The 23010-nt window shown below is 24.4% G+C and overlaps 1 protein-coding gene across 1 annotated transcript; it reads right to left on the reverse strand.

The window, feature by feature from the left end:
• Nucleotides 1-1170: 1170 nt before the first annotated feature.
• On the reverse strand, nt 1171-22166 carry LOC112602565 (fatty acyl-CoA reductase wat-like). Its single transcript, XM_025350712.1, has 9 exons — nt 22071-22166; nt 15089-15464; nt 14526-14774; nt 13885-14030; nt 13716-13825; nt 13453-13645; nt 2595-2834; nt 1615-1872; nt 1171-1451 (listed from the first exon to the last, which is right to left on the reverse strand). The coding sequence occupies exons 2-9, from the start codon at nt 15437-15439 to the stop codon at nt 1346-1348; spliced, it is 1653 nt and encodes a 550-aa protein (XP_025206497.1). The 5' UTR covers nt 15440-15464; nt 22071-22166; the 3' UTR covers nt 1171-1345.
• Between the last annotated feature and the right edge of the window lie 844 nt (nt 22167-23010).

Raw genomic sequence — 23010 nt, forward strand, 5'->3', positions numbered from 1 at the left:
AGAGATCATAGCAAAAAACCTACACACAGCTATAACAAATATTTTTTTTTCTTATATATTTTGTGAAAATAGCAAGAGTCTTGCGCAAGACCAAGACTGAGTCTGCAAGACCAAGACCAATATTAAGGTGTATGCCCAAGACCAAAACCAAGACTGAGTCTGCAAGACCAAGACCAAGACCAAGATTTTGAAAGTCTTGGTCTTGGTCTTGTTTTGATCATCACTACACTGATGGACTGATGCATATGCACATACATCATATGTCATAAACAAATGTTATTATATGTATAATAACGTTATGAATATAACGTTATATTTGATAACAACGTTTAAAATTTGTAAACGTAATTATAATGGAAAACGAAAAACATAAATAATTAAATAACATAAAACAAAATATATTACATATCATCAAACAATACATAACGCGAAATGTTATATATAGTATATCATTAAAAAAAAAAAAAATTAAATTTCAATTACTATAAATAAAAAAAAATTATAAAAAATAAATTTTTATATGTAGATTTTATAAATATAAAAAATTAAATTATAAAATAAAATAAAAATTTTAATTCTGAATGACGATAAACGCAAAAATTGAATAACGTTAAATTTTGAATAACGATAAACTCAAAATGTATATAACGTTATGATTGTAAATAACGTATAACATTTTTTTTTTTCAAATGCAAGCCTTGATAAAAATAAAACAATAACTATTTACTGAGTCATCATCATCGTGTAATCAACGACATTTTATAATACATTATCATAATTTTAATACAAAGTAAAATTTCTTAAAAAAAATGTCATACACCAAAATAATACTATTAAATAATAATGACATGTAGTCACTTACAATTTAGTTAATAACAGTATTATTGTAAGATAATAGATTAGTATAATCTAATATAATATACAAAGTTTATTACAGAAACAAAAATTATAGAAAAATGAGTTCTTACACTAGATAATAATTTTTTTTTTTTCAATAATTTAAATTTAATAGAAAAATGTCTATTAATATCAATAAGCTATGTTTAAATAATGCTAATTTAAACGTTCAAAATTGGTTTTAAAGCGGAAAACAATTTCGTCAACTTCTATTACTATTTATTTACATTTTTTTTTTTAAATTTCAAAAATAATCACATATAGTGTATTATACATACATAGTTTAAGCTATTTCAATTATTTACCAATAATAATGAATCAATTTAAAGAAAAAAATATTATAGTACTCTGACTTGAATTTAATAGTCATCACGTACATTAATACCTTTATTTAACTACTTTATTATACATTAAATAAAGTTTATGGTTTAAATTTCCTTAAATTGTTTCACATTAGCCCAATCAATTTTAGTGGCATAGACATCATTAACCAAATACAATACAACATGATTCCGTACACAAATAGTAACAGAATATTGTGTAATATATACAATCTGAAAATAATAATACAATTAATTCAATTTAATACAATAAGACTAATCAAATTTGGAAAAATATAAATCAGTTTAATATTAAACTATCTGTAAAAAATATAAATAATATTTATTTTTAATTTAAAATAAAAAAATTAATATTTTTCTGAGCTGTATAGCTTACTTTTGCCATCTTTTCCTGGCTGCAGGCAATGTATGTATATCATCTTTTATAAGGTAAACTCTTAAACCAAGACAGTGTGCCTGACAAAAATAATCCCACGATAATTGATGAATGTCGAAATTGAATAATTCTTTATCGCGACTATCGAGAGTATCCCATAAGGCCACAAGTCGATCGTTTATGAACGTCCATTCTGTGTTAGCAAAATAGGCTAAGATATCACTTACTTTATCAATCTTCTTATAAATATTCATCAATCTATTTGAAATATAAATACAATAATATATTTATATTATTTTCTTTAAATAAAACTATAACAGTTTAACTATTTACCACTAATTGTCAAGCCATAAAATAGTAATTAAATAATCATAAAAAATAATATTGTATATACCTCTTCATTGTTTAAGTACAAGGTAATTGTCTACACTGATTATTTCGAAAAGTTAAACTTTAAAGTTTTAAAGTTAACTTTTAAAAAAATACCTTTATTTTTTTACATAATTGCACGTCATTCCAAAAAATATTTTTATTTATTTATCTTTTTGAATGACAACACACATTTTTAATTTAATATTTCATTCAAATACAGAATATTTCTTGGACTAATTTGATACATAAAAATCAAAATTCCTAATCAATTACCTAATTATAATTATTTATAGGTATTTTGAGTAGTCGAGCAAATTTACACACTGAACAATAAAAATATAATGATCCACTACTCCACTCATCTAAACTTAAAATACTTTTAACTAATTAACTATTTGTTTGAAATTTAATTTTTATGATACATAATACTCCAAAAAATATGCTACTTCGGGATATGAAATTAAAAATATATATTGATATAAAAAAAAAAAGTAAAAACATAGTCATAAAAATTATAATTTAAAATAAATTGAGACTTTTCAAAATGATAAGTGTATATACTTTAATAAATTGCCTTGTGTTAATTGTTTATTTAAACCATTACTAACATTGGTTTTTGTCCAGCAAAACCAGCTAATTTGTCGAGTGTATACCCAGGCACAATGTGACAAAAAAAATGTAATATTGCGTACATAAATGGATATTTAGTAATCCATAACGAATAATACCAAATCGCTCGAATCGTAGGCCAGTGAATACCATGACGTTTATTTAAATCTATAAATTGTTTCCACGTAATTGGTTTTTGCCTTGAACTTGAACATATATATATTGGTATTTCATCATACCTGTAAACCAAACGTAAGACAAAAATTGAAAATGTGTTCAATGTACAATATATTTAATCCAGCAACACCAATAATATTAATATTATCATTAATGTGAATATTCAGTTAAAATTTATAATACGAGCATCAACATAATTACTTAAATTACTAATAATGCATATTGTTGAACGCACTAACTAATTTGGTACATTCAAAATAAAATAAAATATTAACATTAACAATATTTTTAAAAAGCCAGTATCATATTCGTACATAGTATAGGTCAATGAAGTAAATGAGCTGAACCAGCATATATTTATAAATAATATTTAAGAATATGAGCATCGCGATAACGGCAATGCTAGTTTTCGATCGAGTCACGAACAATATATATATTGCGTTTTCGAAAGATCCACATTTTTGTATGTTTGTTTTTTTTAGTAAAGTAGTTTCAGTACCTAGTGCAAATTAACATTTTGTTTTGAGTAGCTAAGATTCCGGGTCTGTTTTGTAACCGATTAATTTATAGTCGTTTGAGTTCTCAAGTTGGGTAGAGGTGTATCACCGAAAAATAGTTATATGACAGTATATTATTATATATTATATTATACAATTTAAGAAAATTTTTATGTAGTTCAATAAATGTTTTACAATATTTTTTCTTTTTTTAAACCAGATAATAGATACAGAAACTAGTTTTTGCATCGAATCTTGATTTAGCATTATTATATTATAGGAATATATTATTATTTTTAATAGGTAAGAAAGCAATGATTACAGATTTGAATACGAAAACTTGAACAATTGAAATATAATCAAATAATTTTTTATATAATATTATGATGACATTTTATAATAATTTTATAATACCATATACCTTCCTAATATTTTTACGTATAGAGGTAGTAAACATAAAACCTAAACATAAAAAAATTCTTAATCCATTAAAAAAAAAAGTAATTTATTTTATTATATTTAAAATTTTAAAGCCTAATCTAATAATAATTTTCGCTAAATGGCAGAACTCATTTGTTTTCAATAGTTTAATAACTAAAATAAAAAAAAAAAATCTTATTCATAAAAAAAAAAATACAACATTTAAATCATATTATAATCATACTTAATAATGGAAAAAAAAAATAGTAATCATTACAAAATAGAAAAATTACTGTGCCTGAATATAATAAAAAACTTTTAAAATATTTATCTATTTTCAAATTATTGTTTTAATTTTATATATAATAAATTTATATTTGACACTGGTTTTCTTTACTTATAAGCTTTTTTTTTATTTTAAGTTTTAATATAATAAATTAAGTTATGTATATTGTGTACATATTATAAATTATGATTTGACTTTACTCTAAACTTTAAAGTCTAGAGCATACAAGTATAATGGCAACGTTGCATAAAAAATCATGCAGAATCATGTAATAGCAATTAAAATGTTCACGATTCCATAAATTTGCGTAGTGTGAAGTTCTCTCTCCCTTTTCACAAGTTTTATTCGAATATAAAATTAAAACAACCAAAAAAAAAAAAAAAATTGGCACGGCGCCTTAATTATTATCATTATGTTCTTAAACTAAGATGACTTCACAAATGGAAATTCAGTACCTAGGTATTCGTTAACGAATTGCAACGATCAACAACCACGTCTGAACAGGTTCATTTTTGAAATACAGAGTTTACTAATATTATCAGACTATTTAGATCGCGTTTGACTGAGAATTAAACACGCATGAATCAAAGAGATTGGCTACGCGTTTTGATTTTCCCGTTCGCACATGCCGTTTTAATAATCCATGTTTAGTTGTAAACGATTATCCACCGTGGATAAAAACCATGACCGTGTACAATTAAACTTCTCCGTGTTTACTTATTATTTTCTGAATTAACTTTAAAAAAAATGAATTTTACTAATTTTCATAGCTTTTTTTTAGTTTTTACAAAAATGATCAAAAAAATACTAATACGCAATACATATATATTCAACTTCCATTTTGTAGGTATAAAAAATAATTATCTTTATAATATATTTCTATTAAACTTTTGAATTGTGGCTTTGTAACTATATTTATTATGATTACATATTATAATATATAGTATCACTATTACACTATTAATTTATTAAAAATATATACATCACTTAGAATCTAAAAAATTTTTTCCTTAATAAATGAAAATATTTTTTTTAGATGAGTGATTTTCTTTTAGTATATTAATAAATAGTAAATATTATACGCACGAAAATTTTACTCATTATAAATATATAACTGACTACTATGGAGTGTTTTCAATTAATAAATGATTAATTTAAAAATTGTAATATGGCTAACCGTTTACAATAATTTAGTATTATTTTAGAGAACTTGCTTCACTCCATAATTTTAATTTAATTTATTATCAGTTCTAGCTATCAATTATCGTATATGTTAGGTTTACTCGATTTTAAGTTTCCATGAAATAAAACCAGGCATTAACATATAATACTACCCATTGTATTACAACTTTTAAAATTTTTAACATTGAATTGCATTGTCAGTAAACAAAATTTATATTTTCAATTTATTTTTCTCTCGCATTATCGTTGTTTAAATTAAAAGAACAAGGTATAACCATTGCAATCTATCGACATTGTACATTACTCCTTAGGTAAGACTGAGTATGATAAGCGTTGAGCGTAAAAAATGGTGAGTAGGGCCGACTGCTGACTTAAGGTTTTCCGGAACTTATCGTGGTATATAATAATCACCATTAAGTGCTTGGTGAGTGTACGGTACAAATAGAAACATGATAGCGGAGAAGACTCCACGACGATCCATACAGCCATCAGAGAACACCGACATACACGGCACGTCCGACACACCATACCCGGTAACCCTCACATTCTTTTTACATTATCTATTATATAATATTATTATGTGTATTATTGTATCAATATACGAAATATTTATGAACTTGTATTATGTACTTAAATAAGGTAACCCTGATCTCTAGTGTTATTATTATACTCCAAGGTCTAGTCCCCGATACCTCGTTGATATAAACTTAACTTTGCCTCAAAGAACATGTCAAACGGAAAACCGTCCGGTAAAGAGGAGACGTTATAATTGGTAGAGGCGCTCATTTCTGTGATCCTGATTTTTAAGAAATAATTTTTCTCACGATCCAGGTAATAAATATGCTATAGAATTTTTTGAGTACTATAATATCGTAGCTATTGCTAATGATTGGACTTCACAAATAAAATTTACTTATTTACCATTATACTTAAAAAAAAAATGCAGCCAATAAATAATTGTATGAAACATTAAAAATGGATAGCTTAACTTTAACTTTTGATGAAATAGAACGAATTTTTAAAGACAAATTTGTTTCACCGACTAAAAACCGTATGTTAAGAAATAAATTGAGAAATAAGAAACTAAACAATTTAATTTATTAAAATATAAATTTAGGTACACAGAGTTAAAAATTTCAGGAAATATTTTTATTATTTGACAGTAAAGGTATTCGTCCTATAGACGAATAGCTTAGATCAATTACATAAGTAACTTCTTCAACTTATAAATCAATTGCGTAATTTTTGGGATAGGCAAATTATTATTATTTTCGCCCGTAAATTCCAAACTTAAGTAAAATCACTTTTCCTTTAACCGAGTTACCATGAAAACGCATTCAATGAATTAAAAAATAAATTAATAATGCCACCAGTACACAGTGTCGTAATTACGGGGAAGAGATATGGGGGATAGATCCCCACCATGAGCTGTATTTATATATTGTCTTATGTATATCTGAAAATCAGAAGTTCAAAGTTCAAATACAAATTTATAAATTATTATGAAATGTAAAAAAATTGAAAATACTTAATAGTTAGTTTATTATACTTAAGTACTCGGTAAGTAATAGCCATTAAGTGCGGTTTCAATATAAATGGTCAATTATATTATCATTTTTAATATTTATAAGCACGGAGTGCACTACCACACACTGTACCTACATACTACACACATAAAGATATTAGACAGCGAATAATCCGATAATGGATATAACCGCAGTCTACAGTTCACAATTCTAAAAACATAATCTAATAATAAAAACATAAATTAGAGATTTACAATATTGTAATTTTCGAATAATGAATACTCAAACTACGAACCTGTGCAGTCCCACTGTATAATATTAATGTTTCTCGTGATTTTGTGTATTATACACTGTTTTACACCTACAGTAAATAATTGTTAGTAATATTTTGAAACCCAAAACTCAAAATGGAATCAAAAAAAAAGAAAATCAGCTACAAATAATACTAAGTATACTGAAAAGTTTTAAAAAGAAGTCCAGACCTGATGTAAGTATTACAATTTTAAATTATTAAAATTTCTACATAATATTATAATTAGAGTTATAGTTATAGTTATAATATTATAACTTTAAAAACGTACAAAATATGCATATATTTGTGCACTTATTTGTTATTAACATTACAAACTCCTTTAAAATTATTCAAATCAAAACTGATCAAAAAATATATTCAAAAATTCAAATTTAATTTTTGAATTAATACCTAATAAATTACAAAATTCATTTATGATTTAGTAGTAGAATATGGGTATTTTATTATTGCACATAGTACATTTATTGCAGTTTATTCAGTACCTATTATGGTTTATTCAATATCATTATAATCAAAAATTCAAACAAGTCTATTTAAAAAAAAAAATGATTTTATTAATTTATAACAATAATAATTTAATAAAAATGTAATTTGTTTCTACTCATAAATGTTCTTATTTATTATTCAAAGAAATCATAGAGAAATAAAATCATATAAATAAAGTAGATGTATCACCTCATATTTAAAATGAAAATTTGATTTAAACTACCCAAGAAACAAATAAGGTTAGTGAATAGTTTTTTTTCTTAAATACTTATGCATGAATCACTGTTTAGTTTCAAATATTATTATACTCCAATACTAATAATACCTTTACTTAATAATAATAGTAGACAACAGTTTACTTATGGCATAACTGCTATCACAGCATTAGCATTAATTAAACTATTATGCGTTTTGTAGTTTTTTAGATTAAACATTTTGATACTCGAAAAATGACATTGATCAAACGTTCTAAAACGAAGAAAAAATTACCACAAGTTTTTTAAATTCTTATGCCTTAAATCTCATTTAGTTTGAAACTCTAAATTATAATTAATACCGAGTACCGAGGTATCAATAATATAACTTACATTTGATAAGATGTATTGTTTTCATAATATTTTGTTTATGATCTACCAATTTATGAGTACCAAATCACACTTATGCATTTACATTAAATAAAAAAAAAAAGAAAAGGAAGTTTAAAATGCTAGTATAAGTGGTTAAACGAATTTAAATTGCTTACTTATTTGAAAGTTTAATGTAAAGTTTTTTGTAAGGATTGTATAGTCTTACAAAAACCGGTGGAATAAATAACCAATGTGTGAAATACTTGGTTACTAAAGTATTTTATGGTTGGAAAAAAGCTAAAGAGGTATTATAGAGCTTTAACAATAATTTTATTAAAGTTTACAATTTACTATTTAGATGTTTCTAGTTCATACTACAATAATGTATCACGCATTTTCTGTTCGAAAATCTGAAGAATCATTAAAAACGTATTTAAAAAAAGAACCAATATAGTAGAACGATTGGATACAGATAGGTATTTAATTATTTAGTAGTTTAAGTCAGAAAGTACTTTTATAACTTTTTTTTTTTTGTTTAAGAATTAAATAAATTAAAGCTAATTGAGAGCAATTTATTCCAGTCATTGAGTACGTTATTTTTTGTGGTCATCGAGAGATTGCTCTATGTGGGCATAGATATTATGGAAAAAATGATATTATGTCTTAAAACTAGATAGTAATTTAGCATTATTTATTAATTATTATTATATTAAACAATAATGCTACTATATAAATTACAATTCAATATTTTTGTTTCATCTTACAGTGGAATATTCATTAAATCAAAGAAATATTTTAGAGCCATAAAGAATAGAAAGTATATAGCATATAGTGGTGAATATCAAAAGACTAAAGCATCTCATTACAAATGAAGGACGAAACATAACATTTCCTTTCAAATTCGAAATTAAATCGTTATCGCATTTGGGTACATTATTGTGCCATGAAAAATAATTAAGGAAGTAAATGTTTTTTAGTTTGACGAGTAATATATGAAATTACTGATATTTCTACTACTGAACAATTGTCTTTGTGTATTCGATATATTAATGAAAATAATTATATCTATGAGAGATTCCTGAAATGTATGACTATTAATACTGGTTGTGATTTAGCTGAATCAATACTCAACGGTAAATTAAAATAATTTTATGTTTTTTAGATAATTAATACATTTTGGTTAATATATTTCGTAGATAGATCTAAATATTTTTGAAATTAATTTAGATTACTTTTATAGCCTCATATAATGTAATGGTGTGAGTAATGTATCTGAACAACATTAAGGTGTTCAGTCAATTAAAAAGAACAAAATTTATTCAAAATTTATATAGGTGCACTATGCAGTACATTCGCTGAATTTAGCATTATTAACTTCAAATGGAATTCAACCAATTAGAAACTGCTTAGAAATAATCGGGAAATACTATGTTTTCTTTAATACTCCAAAATGTCAAAATTTTCTTTTACCTACATTAATAATAGGTATTAATTAATAATTAGGATCCTAAGGTTCAACCTTTAAAAAGATTATGTTCTACACAGTGAGTACAACGTTATGATGCAATATTAAAAAATATGAATATTAAAATATCATGATAATATTTAAGAAAGTTTTAATGTATTAACAAAGTTTCGTCGGTTCTAAAAAAATTTGTAATTTTTACTATAGTTAATACTATAACAGTGTTAAGTATTAAAAACGTAATTTTTCATAACTATACATTTTAGTAAATATTATGTATGTATATGGGTCAATTAGTAAATAAACGGTTAGGTTTAAATACCTAACCTAACCTAAATATGATTTTTTTTCCAAAATTTAAATTTTAAATTTTTGGCAGACAGGAACTGGCGTAGCATCATTGTGACGGTTATCTTTTTGTTTTAGAAGTATAATGAGCTACCCAGGTTACATTTTTTATTACAATCATTCAAAAAAATCCTTATCGAAATTTCAGTAAGTATTTTTTTCGTCTGCTATAAGTACCCGGATTACAATACGTGAATAGTAACGATTATTAAATTTAGTTTTTAAGAATAAATTGTAAAAATTAAATATATATTTGTGAATATAATAGATTTGAGAGCTAATAAAAGAGGTAAGTAAGAATAGTGATGGGTGTCGGTAAGAAGAAAGAAAATAATTGACTACCTACAATCCACGTCATTAACTTAAGTCTTGAAAGTTTTTTTATGAAAAAAAAGAGAAACATTCCCTAATGCTAAATTAGCTAGTTGAAGTTGAAGGTGGTAGGAGTACCGTTATTCTTTGCGATTGGACTAATATAATATTTACACTATTAGCTTCAACTCAGTTACTGTTGCTTAAACTTCTTAAATCTGGAGTCTAAATTTAAATATGTTAGAGTACATGTAACGATTGCCGTTTATCGATGTCGTACATAACAGGTAGGACTGTGTGATGAATGGAAGAATGGCGATTGGGGCCGACTGCTGACTAAGGTTTTTCGTCACTCATGGTGGTATATCATAATGATCGATGCGTGCTTGGCGAGTGTGTGATACGCAAGACTTAAAGTGGGAAAAAATTCGAGGGGGGACTTATGCCTCCATATAGTTTTAAGCATTCTATTTATCATTTTATGTATATAATGCCTAATCGGGCTAATGCATATAGCAAGAGTCACCAATTAATATTTTTAAAAGGCCACATTAGAAATCTGAAAAATTTCACGGGCCATCAAAATTTTAAGTACATATTTTTAACATATAACAGGTATTATTTTAAAATTGAATGTAAAAAGAACATCATTTATTTTTATTTAATATTTTTTATGCTTAATATTACAAAATATTTGAAAAAGTTAATTACAAATATAATAAAAATAGAAAGTTTTATTTGCAGGCCGCTATTTGGTGACACCTAGCATTAGTGTATGCATGCAATGTATAAGCAATGATTGTGTAATATACTCATCCCACTTTTAACCCTGAATAATGTTCAAATTCGTAATTTATTTCATAAAAAGTTTAAATCATAAATAATATTTTTTAAGAATAACTAATATTGTATATACAAATTTAATATTTTGAAAGAAAATATTTTTTCTGATAATATTAAGTTGTAAGTAGTGGTTATCTCATAAGGAAACTAAAGAAATTAGCCACACAAAAAATATAGGTTTTGTGCTTTAAATTATACAAGGAAAAATGCAAATTCTAAACATGGTGGTCTGAGTATGTTTAAAAAAATCATATATCCACACTTTACCTTTATAAATATAAATGAATACATAAAACTCAATTTTACATAATATTATCATTATATTATCGGCTAATCGAATACCTATTAATCACAGTATAGCCATTTATGTATAACTAATAAAATTAATTATTTTTACACATATTATATTAGATAGTCCATAATTTTTATTAAATACATTTGATAAAAGTAAAATAACAATTGATAAAAAAAAAAAAATAATAAGAACCAAGATTTATCAACTGAATTCTGAATTATATTGACTAATGTTTGGTTATAATTGGAGCGTTCCGACGTACCTCACGAATAATTTGTTAAAAAGGACGTTTTTTAACCACAATTAGAGGTAGGGGGATCGAGCCCCCCTGCATTCTTCCCACTCTTGCCCATTGGTAATACAAATTGAAACACAACTGCGGATAAAACTCCGCAAAGATCCGCATGACCATCAGCGAATTTTCACAACTCATAACACGTCGACACACCATACCCAGTATAAGTGGTAACCTCATAATATTCTTTACATATTATTTATTATATATTATTATCTGTACTGTATCAATATACGATATATCTATAATATAAACGTATATTATATACTTTACGTTAGATTAATAAAGTAACCCTGATCTCCAGCGTTAATATTACCTACCGAGGTCAAGTCCCTGATATTACGAAGGCCTGCTAATTTGTAAATCGTAATGTTTATCTTACGAACACATCTAGTCTTACAAATTATTAACTGTGGCTATTATTTTTGCTATTTAAGATGTGATTATAAATTGTATAAATATAAATTTCTTCTGCATTATGGACAGATCTACTACATAATGACAATAATTTTCTTTTCTATATTTATTATTTTTCACAAATAATTAGAACTCGTAAGATATAACAAATAAATCTTACCACAATTCATGATAAAGATTGACATAATTTGTTATCAACATATGATAGTAACATGCATAAAATTACTATCAAGTTTGTGCTGTGCAATAGAGATAATAACACATCATTCCACACATAAAGTGCATAAAGCGTTGCATTTGAAAATTAAATGTTTCTAAATTTAATGTCATTCAAATAAACATTAATAATTGTCATGGTTCAAACCAAAATACCAACACTTTCACACCTACCTCTTATAATTCACACGTCGTTAATTGCATAAGCCTTGTCTGGCACTTTCCTACTTAATAATGATACGTTTACAAAAAAAAAAATAATAATAATAATAATAAATAAATTGGGAAAACTGCAAATTATTACGCAAAACTAGTTATTGACATAATCGATTTTCTTATTTCGTTATAATTTAAAAAAAACGGTTGACTTTTTTGATATATTTATAGTCACGATATTTTTTCTATGAATTTCGATAAAATATTTAATGCGAAATTTTTATAAGTTTTTGTAATAGTAGAAATAAAAAAAAAAATAAGCGTCAATCTACAATAACTTTTTATGAGTGTTTGAAGTTAGAAGTTTGACTAGTTTCGTAAAAATTGCGAAAATTTGCAAGTTATTTTGTAGTTAAAAATTCTTAAGATGTTGAAAATTTATAGGTATTTGACATTTTCAATTTAATTATCTAATAAATATTGATGAAAAAAAAAATGTTTGCTCTATTTAGCTTGGCCTAATTTATTTATAAAATATACATTATAAATAGAGACTAAAACACCATCTCCACTAAAAATGGTTATTCGTAATCAATGATTTATCATAGAACTCAAATTTAATACTTCCATTACTCAATAACAAAGTTCGCTAAAAATTTACTACCTATACAGCAGAACAGATTCCTTAAGTTTTTATTTTAGTACAACCTTTCCGTAAATATATTACGTAATACAGTAATAAACATTTTTAATACTCATTGTTTATCAAAATATACTTTCTCTCTTCATATCTATCTATATGATATAAGAATATTATTTAGATAAACATACTATAAATTATTCGCTGTAATAGTTATTGAAGATGAAAACTCTAAATATAAATGTAATATATATATCTATATACATTTATGTAATTTAGTACTTAGTTAATATATAACTTAACTCATTTAAATGACTTTTTTTAAGTTATGAAATCCATTAAATTAACAAATATTGTAAAATGTTTACACAATAAACAAAAAAAAATTATAACTATTGGAATTGCAATATAACTCACTTGTTGGTTGCTGTTTTATGAGTAGCACTTATGAGAGCGTTTACAACAATGTCAACGGGAATCACATCAGTAACAATACTAGAATTAAGATAATATGTATGAAGTACTCCTGAACCAGCTCCAACTACGAGTCCTGTTGGACCATATACATTATCTATCCAACCTCTAACTGGTTCTCGATAAGTAGCTAACACTAAACAAATAATAATTTTATAAACTTAAACCAATAATATAAAAGCAAATGGTTATATTTCTTTACATACCCACAGTGGGTCGGAAAACTAATACGGGAAGATCTTGTGCTTCTCTTCGGACAACATCTTCTGCCAAAGATTTTGTAAAAGAATAAGTATTTGGTAAATCGCCAATGATTCTTAAAATTGTTATTATTATTAAATATATATACATAAAAAAAAAAACTGATAACCTTACTCTTTAGTCATATTTTGAAGCGTTTGATCGTCGTTAGAAGAAATTAATTTCAATATATCAATGTAATCAACATTAGGTTCGTAAAACTTTTCATCGATATACAATCGATTGCAATTTGAAAATGCAGTGGAAATATGTGCCAAAACCTAATCGATTTAAATATCATGGTAAAAGTTAATTGTTAATGCAGTATTTAGATGCATTTAAAAATAAATAAAACCTATTTAAAAACAAAATCGTACCTAGTACCTAATTATTTTTGTTAATTTACTCTACATTCATAGTAATACACTTAAAACTCAAATACACCATTCATTTTTTATTACACAATATCGTACACGAAAGAACATTTTTTCTTTTTCTTTTGAGAACAATAATATTAATCACAAATTAATCATTATTATAAAAATAATAATAATTTTTACTTTAGTGATACCAAACTTTCAATGCATATAGTATAAAATTCAATTATTAATAATTGGGTATGTAGGTTATTTAAATTTTAAATTAGTTAAAATAAATTTTCAAAAAAATGCTTAGAAACGTAAACTATTTGTAATATAAAATAATAAATAACCTATAAAAAATATAATTGGGTCATACATTACCAATATTATATGTACATTATATTTTAGTTTTACCTTTAATTTGGTTATATTCCTGGCCAAGCTTATTAATTCTCTTATTCCAGAAACATTAATGTTCATTGCTATACGAATATGTTCATCAAAACGTACAGTAGCTGCTCCATGGAAAATTATGTTCACTTCGTTAATCAGTTTATTTCGACTGCTTACACTTAATCCTAAACCAGGCAAAGCACAGTCACCGGCTACTCCAGAAACTTTATGATAATACTTAGGCACTTCATGTTTTAATCTTTTGAACAGCTATAACGTTAAAAATATTGATATAACTAATAAAAAAATATTACTATTTTACGTAATTTTTTTTTATACAGTAATGAACCTTAATTTAATTTTCAAGAGATTTTATATAATAAATTATTATACAAGTATTATTAATTTAACTATTTTTTCTCTGATCTACAAAGTAATTAATCACGAATTCATTTAGAAATTAAAAATTAAATGAAAAAGAAGTTAATATTATATGATATTTTTATTTATAAAACGAATTCCAAAATAAATTAAATGTTTATTCATGAAAATAAATGTGTATAAAAATAAATATTTATATTTACTCTGTCTTCAAATATATCTTCCAAACGTTGATCGACGTTTTTGCCCTTCTTAGATCGGATCAGCAAATAAATATGTTTGATATGAGGACATGTTCTAAGTAGTTTTTCCATTAGAACCTTGCCCATAAAACCAGTACCACCGGTTAAAAATACAACTGCATCCCGAAAAAATTCTTGTATTGGACTTCCGATTTCAGACTCATCAACTTCTCGAGGTTCGTTAAAGCTCCGCTCACCCAAAAGCTCCAGAGGATCCATGTAGTATTTGGAACTTATTATATCTTTAATAGGCACTAACGGTGCACTGTCTTGTCTTTTCTCGATATACATACGATGTAAATCGAGAGCCATATTGTTGGAATTTTAGACTCAATAACTGCAAAAATAAAAAAATATATGAATGGTACTTAATTTAAAATAAACATTTTTTCATTATTAATTAGCAATCACTCGTAATAAACACAATTTTATTATTTTAAATAGATGCCAAAAAAAAATCATTTTTTTAATCTTAATAAATTGTTTAATGACTTTCTAATTGCCTGTATTATTATTCAATTAGGGTAATAATGTTTAACCATTAAATTATATTTTTCTAAGACTTTTTTCATTTAATGTTAAAAATAAAAATCATAATATGAATATACGCATTCATAGTACCAACTTATTTCAAAAAGATATTAAATGTAATTTACCAGTGTACCTACTAATAAGTAAAAAAAAAAAAAGTATGATATAATTTTTTTCCGTAATTATATACATTAATGTTTGTACGAAGGACGTAGAATGTATAAGATAGGCAAGTGTACAGTTTAATCATGTAATTTTTTAACTAAATAAATAACTATCCAAAATTGACATACCCAAAATACATTATATATTATGTTTGCTGAATAATAATTTTTTTTGAATTTTCTGTTTATATTCCACAAGTCGAACACTTATGAAAATAACTAATTATTAAAGATAATTAATAGCACTTAATCATATTATTATAAAACGCATTAATTCACAAAAGTATAAAAATATAAAAAAAATAATGTATTGGATTTTTTAGAAACTAGGTAAAATTTATTAAGGGTAATATTAGTAAAATAATTTTTTTTAAATTATCAATTTGTTACAGTACGTATATGGATTTTCTTTTAAAGTTACATTGGTAATAACTAATAAATTATGACAGTAATCTATATTTAACTATGTAAAATAACATAAATGAAGCTTAATTCGTAAGTAATATCAATAAACAAAGTATTAAAATACCTAATAGGTGTTCACGATTTATAATAGTGAATAACATGTTGTTGTATATTTATTATTTAATAAGCTATGGAAAGTCATACTTATGTTTTATATATTAATAAACTATAACTCTAGAGAAATACTTCTATTTTTAACATCATGAAGTATAGTTTAAGAATCCGAACAAGATTTTTTTGCTGTCTAATAGGAATTTTTATCCCGTAATCGCTCTCATTGTCACAAATATTCCCATAGTCTATGATAATATTACAAAACCAATACATTCTTTACTTCGCCCAAAACCTTAAGTATGAGTTTCTTTAACTAATATATTTATAATTTACCTGTCTACGTGACTTGTTCAATGTATTTATTTAGATTAGTTAATAACTAAAAGTCTAATCATAGGTGCTATCTGTTGACGTTGGAAGAAGGTAATTTTTAATTTATTTTAAATTACTTTATATTTTTTTTTAATTTTAAAAGTGTTATTTATTATTTCTTGTATACGTTTTATGTAATCAGTATAATTTAATAATTTTACACGTACACTTTATAAACAATTTAGTATAAGAATAAAAATACAGTAAATACTAATTTAATATGTCTTCACTAATTTAGCGGCAGTACTTTGAAACTTCAAAAACTGCAATTTACCTGTAATGTTCACAAGTTTAGTATTATAGGTAAATAGTTAAGGGATCACCGCCTCTTCTACTATATTTTTATACACAAAAAATAAAAACATTTATTTAATTATCTCCTCCCTCAAAAATAAATTATGCATTTAGGTATAATAATATAATAACATTCTCAATAATTTTTGCATTGAATGATTTTATTCTAAAGTTACTGAAAAATATAAAATAAAAATGACTTTTCATGAATGCGTTTTATGTATTTTGCATGTAAGCCAGAAAGAAAAAGCAAATATTACTCTCATATTATATTAAATATTCTAATACTTTATATTAATACATCATGAACAATAAAGTATGATCTTCATTAAATACTATTAATTTTCATTATTTAGATAATTTATTACGTAAGCATACTCTAATAATCAATTATATTATTATACATTAAAAATTAAGATAATAAGGATTAGAGTTGTTTATATAAAAGGTAAAAAGCTCAATACAAGATAAGAATCAAGTAATCAAATATTCATCTCGAAATTATCAAATCTATCAGACCAAAGTAATGCTAATATACTACTATAATATTACTATAAACAGTGGAGGCTCTTGAACCGTATGAGGGGAGAGGCAGATTTTCAAATGTATTGGGAAAAAATACTGTTAAAATTTAAAAATGAGTTTTAAGTTAACTTTCAAAATAATTCAATTAATATTTAATTCTAACCTTTAACAACATATAAATAATTAACCATGAATAAACCATATATTATTTATATTAAATGTTAAAATAAAGTCAACTATAAAAAAGATAAAATACTTATTACATAAATCTCATTTACTAAAATAAAATAAATATATTTTTTTATACTATATTTTATAAATTAGATCTATCCTCCTGTCTTTGAGTAATGCAAACTACACGGCGTTATGACAACCTCTCTTTTCCTATTTCTATTAGTGGAAGTTGTGTCGCTTCGACAAATGACTAATGGTGAATGTTGTCAAACTCTGAGGCCCGTATCGTTCAGCCTCATTTCATAATGAAATTCCGACTTCCCTTCTACCATGATATATTTTATAACCGTAGAGCCGTCCAGCTCGTCTGAGGCTTAATATTACTAGCCTCTCGGTATTCTTCGGCTTTCGTCGAGATTACTTCATCTTCCACGAAAACTTCGAAATGATTTTTGATAATAGTGACGAAGTATGTATTATCATTATCTACCTACTATGATAATTAATATTATATACGACAAAATACATTTGTTTTGTCATTAAAATAATATATTATAATGGCAAAAAAACTTTTGTATTTTAAAATGTTTATTATATTATTTAATATAATATTCTTAAAATTAACTATAATTATAGTATATACCTCCTTTTCCTTTACAATAGTTAGATAAGGCTTCACTTGCCTCCCCTGACGAGCCACCACTGACTAACAATTTGAATAAAATGATAAATCATGGAAATCCAAAAACTTATCTATAACAGAGCTATTTCTACTATTCAATTTATGAGATATTTTAAATGTCTATCATTTCTCATTTATTCACCTAGAATCTAAATATTTGGTATCGAAAAATTGAATTATTGTTCTTGATTATTTGCACATGTGGTAAATTGTAATATTAATACTATAGTAATATTACTATTATAATTATTTTTCTAAAAAGTTACTAAAAACAGGTTACCCCAGTTTTTGGTTCCATAATTTTAGATTCTGAGTGGAGTAAATAATATATTGATAATACTATTTCTAATATTTTTCTTAGTAATTGGAGAAATATTAATGCAACACTAAATTTTAACGACATCGATTTATTTTATTATATTTAAACAAGCATTTTCAATAACGCCATGATATCATTTTTAAAATATGTAGGTTCTTTTTAAACATTTTATAGACATTAAAAATTTTCTTTTTTTAAGTTTTTCAATAAATGTTTAAATTAAATATAAGATTCCTTATATATTTTCTCTCCATCAGTTGAACATTTTAAAAATACATTAGTAAAGGTATTTTTAATTGTTTTTTTAAATGTTAAAAATTCAAATTTGATGAAATTGGATACTCAAATAAAAAATAACGATTATTTGTCCAGCGATTTTAATTATTTAACAATAATTCATTAATGTTGATTAATCATTAAATTTAAAATCAAAATTTTCTTTACAGTTCAATTATGTACTCAAAGGTTTCAAAGATAAGATACATTTGAAATCTAATAAACAAGTAACAACAGAATAGAGTTCCCAAATATTTTCTTTTTTAACGCCTTCCATACTATTTTTTTATTACTCAAAAAGTTATACTATTTCATTACACTTATATTTTAACATATTATATTATATATTTTATAAGTCGTTAATTAGGTTCAAACCTGAACGTAACAATGAAGTGTTGATTTTATAAAGATATGTTCTTTTTAAAATTTGTGTCTGCCATCATCTCAGTAGTAAAAATACCTTGGTTTTCAACTTTAAAAGTGGTTTCAGGCAGCAAATAAAATCTAGTTGGTACTTTTAAAAAGAAGTGATCTAAAGTAAAAAAGTTTGAATACTTTATAATATAATAAGAAAAAAAAACCAAAAATATAAAGGAAATTATTTTATAATTTATAACTATGACTTATGCCTTCTAGCATTTTTGCATTAATTTGTATATAATTTGCGCATCGTCCATTTTATCTGTACCAAATTATCACACATCAATTGTGCATCAACATGCCGAACAATAATATTGTATAAAAAATAATTTTCATAAATCATGTGTTATGAACAGAGCTCATGAGTTCATGCTCTAAAAAATGCTTAAATAAGTATGCACTTATGCACTAAAAGCTGGAAAAATATACATTGAAATATGCCTTTAAAAGTTCAGAAATATGCATTTATATGCACTAAAACTCTAAAAATATGTATCAACAATATGTAGATTAAAAAATAAAAATACTATAAGTACTCGTACATTTTAGAATAACAAAAAAATGTTCATTCATATTGTTAAAAGTTATATTTTATTATATTAATGTACCCAATTTCAAAAAATAAATTAAAAATATCTACAATAATCAGTTAAAAAAATATCCAGTCAGTTTACTCGCTTTATCTGCTCTATACGTTTTATTTTTAATAATTTGATGTTGCGAAAACTCCCATATATTTTAAACTGTGTAAAAATATAAATTATTGCATTTTGATCGAATTTCGGTAAAAATATGCACAATAAACGCGAAAAACGCATAAATATACCAAATAGTTAAAAATCCTCTAAATATGCAAAAATATGCAACATAAAATTTCACATACTTATCCACAGTTCCTTGAAATGTATTTATATGTCACCTAGCATTAAATATGACTTAGCAAGATTGATATGCAAATGCATGAACTCACGAGCCCTGGTTATGTATAAATAATTAAAAATAAATTGAATTGTAATCATAATCATGTAAATAATGCACATATTAAAATGAATATTTTTTGTAGACATATCACAATTTTAGTTAAAATACAAAATATATATTAGTTTCAATAAAAATTAATTGAAAATAATAAAATTTCGAACATATAAATATGATCTCATAAATTTTCAGTGTTTTTCTTTTCATATAAAAATACTTTTGGAAAATTATTCCAACCTATCCACGATTTTAATTAACTAATTTTTAAATGTACTCAAAACTCAAATGTTAAAATTACAATATAATAATATAATGTTCGCGTCTAGTATGTCTCGTAAAGCCGTACGTCTCGACAGTGTCTCACACGTTTTACTATCCAGTAATCTACTATCTCGTTTGATATACTATGCGATAAAAATCGATTAGTCAACCGTACATCTTAAATAGTTGTGTTATTGCAAACTGATTGCCTATACAATATTATTACAATATTATTTATCATAATTTACTTATTATATATTTTAAAACAGAAATACCTTTAGAATACTTAAAAATTGAATGTTACGAAAGTAAATTTGGAGATGTACGAATTTTAAGATAAAAGTTAGAAAACAGCTAACATTTTTGGGTGTATTTATTTATATGTAGTTCTATTTTATGCGCAAATGATGCTAGACATTTTAAACGACTGATGCGCAAATAATATATAACCCAAAAATCGAACGATGCGAAACTGTCTTTAAAAAAAGATCAAAATTAACAATAGTGATGTACAAACGACAACCGGCGATTTCGAAGTTTTGATGCTATTTTACTATTTTTATATTTTTAGCACTATTTTGTGCATAAACTGTTTTTAAAAGTAAAAAAAAATAGATATATATTTTTTGTCAGTATTAATCAGTTTCATTAGTTTATAATTATATAATAATTTATCAAGTAAATATGAGACTGTTGCCGTTTAAGTAATTTTATCGATAAGACTATCATATTTTGTGGAATTCAAACCGGTTATACCTACCTATTTTTTATATTTTCAGTCGTTCTAGATTTTTGACATTGTTTTTTGTTACTAGTCAACTAGTGCTATACTCAGTTTATATAATTTGTATCGTTTACATTTTTTCATGATGACAAAAAAAAATGTATAACAATTTTAATATTTATAACTGAAAATTTAATATGAAGATTTAATATAAGTTTTCATTACAAAAAAAATAAAAAAATTTTTGGGTAAATCCACGAATATTTATACCTACGTAAATCTGAATAATTTTAGCTTTTTTTGTTGGAATTCAAAAAATATTGATCATATGACCTTAAAACCCTCCACTGTTACCTGTACTATAATTGTTTAAATACTATTAAATTTATTGAAATATTTAAAAAAAATTTAAACTACCTATTTATAGAAATTTTATAGAGATTATTTTTTAGTTTTTCATTTAAAAGTGTTAATAAAAAGTCTTAAAAACGGTCAAAAAATTTTAAAATTTAATATAAGATCCCACAGTTTCCATATAAATTTTCCTTATCACTTAGTAATTAAACAAAGTATTTACATAAGACAACAACTTATCTTATATTAATTTAACAAATATAATTAGTGTTTAATTTAAATGATGATAATACTATGAGAAACATTATTTTTACTTTAAAAAAATTAATGAAAAATAACTTAGTTCTTACCTTATTTATATAAAATAATAAGTAGATAATACTTAAGCGTTTAAAACTAAACTCCTTTAACGAACTACTGTAACAGAATGATCACGAGTTCAAAGACTAAACATTCAATATAGAATGATAGCAAAATTAATAAAATCAGAAGCGTGCGTTTTAGTGGGAATTCCAGGATCGTTTTACCCCCTCCGCCAATCAAAAACCTTCATACTTGAACTTGTTTTCATTTAAATTATAATTTTTTTTTTTTTTTAATAACCAATCGCACGTTATAATTCCCCTTCGCTCATATCATATTCGATAAACTATTTCATATTTTACTATACTTTTAAAACTTAATGGAAATAAACTTAACCAAAATGGTTTTAACAAGTTAATTGCTATTTACTTTTTTCCACTATTTTCTCAAAAACTACTAAAATAATTTCAAAATATTATAAGAGTATAGAACATTTGTGTTAATTTAGTATATATTTTATAAGATAACTACAATATGTGACTTTTAACATGTTGAAACAAAAATAATTACTAATAAAAAAAAACACACATTTATTTAAAACTAATACGTCTAAATTTTTTCTGTTGTTTTAGAATCTCAAGATAATAGTATGTATAATAAGTGTTATAGGTAATCGTTATATTTATCTATGTAAATACCCCGTTCATTTAATAAAAACTTTCTTTCCATACAATGTGATCCTCAATTATTACACTTACACAACAAAAAATTCAAATGAGGGAATCACCATAATCCTCCGCCCTCTGATATCTACGTGGTTAAGCACATTAAAAAATTATGGTTTTATTTATATATCGTGTATATAATCTTTTGTATCAACTTCGTAAAATGCATGTTCAACGATCGTATTATAATTTACATTATATTTCAGCTTATTAAATATTTATGTGCATAAATTTTATAGTTTATAGAATTAAAAATCATACG

The sequence above is a fragment of the Melanaphis sacchari genome, unplaced genomic scaffold (genome assembly GCF_002803265.2).
Source record: "Melanaphis sacchari strain LSU unplaced genomic scaffold, SCAv2.0 Contig8_pilon_pilon, whole genome shotgun sequence".
In the NCBI taxonomy this organism is placed as follows: domain Eukaryota; kingdom Metazoa; phylum Arthropoda; class Insecta; order Hemiptera; family Aphididae; genus Melanaphis; species Melanaphis sacchari.

Bases quoted from the DNA above. Each gene is read 5' to 3' on its own strand.
- LOC112602565 (XM_025350712.1), bottom strand. From the start codon at position 15,439: ATGGCTCTCGATTTACATCGTATGTATATCGAGAAAAGACAAGACAGT. The intron at 14,775-15,088 runs GTAAATATAAAT...TTAACGTTATAG, and splicing joins AAGATATATTTGAAGACAGA to CTGTTCAAAAGATTAAAACA. The intron at 13,826-13,884 runs GTAAGGTTATCA...AACAATTTTAAG, and splicing joins CTTCAAAATATGACTAAAGA to AATCATTGGCGATTTACCAA.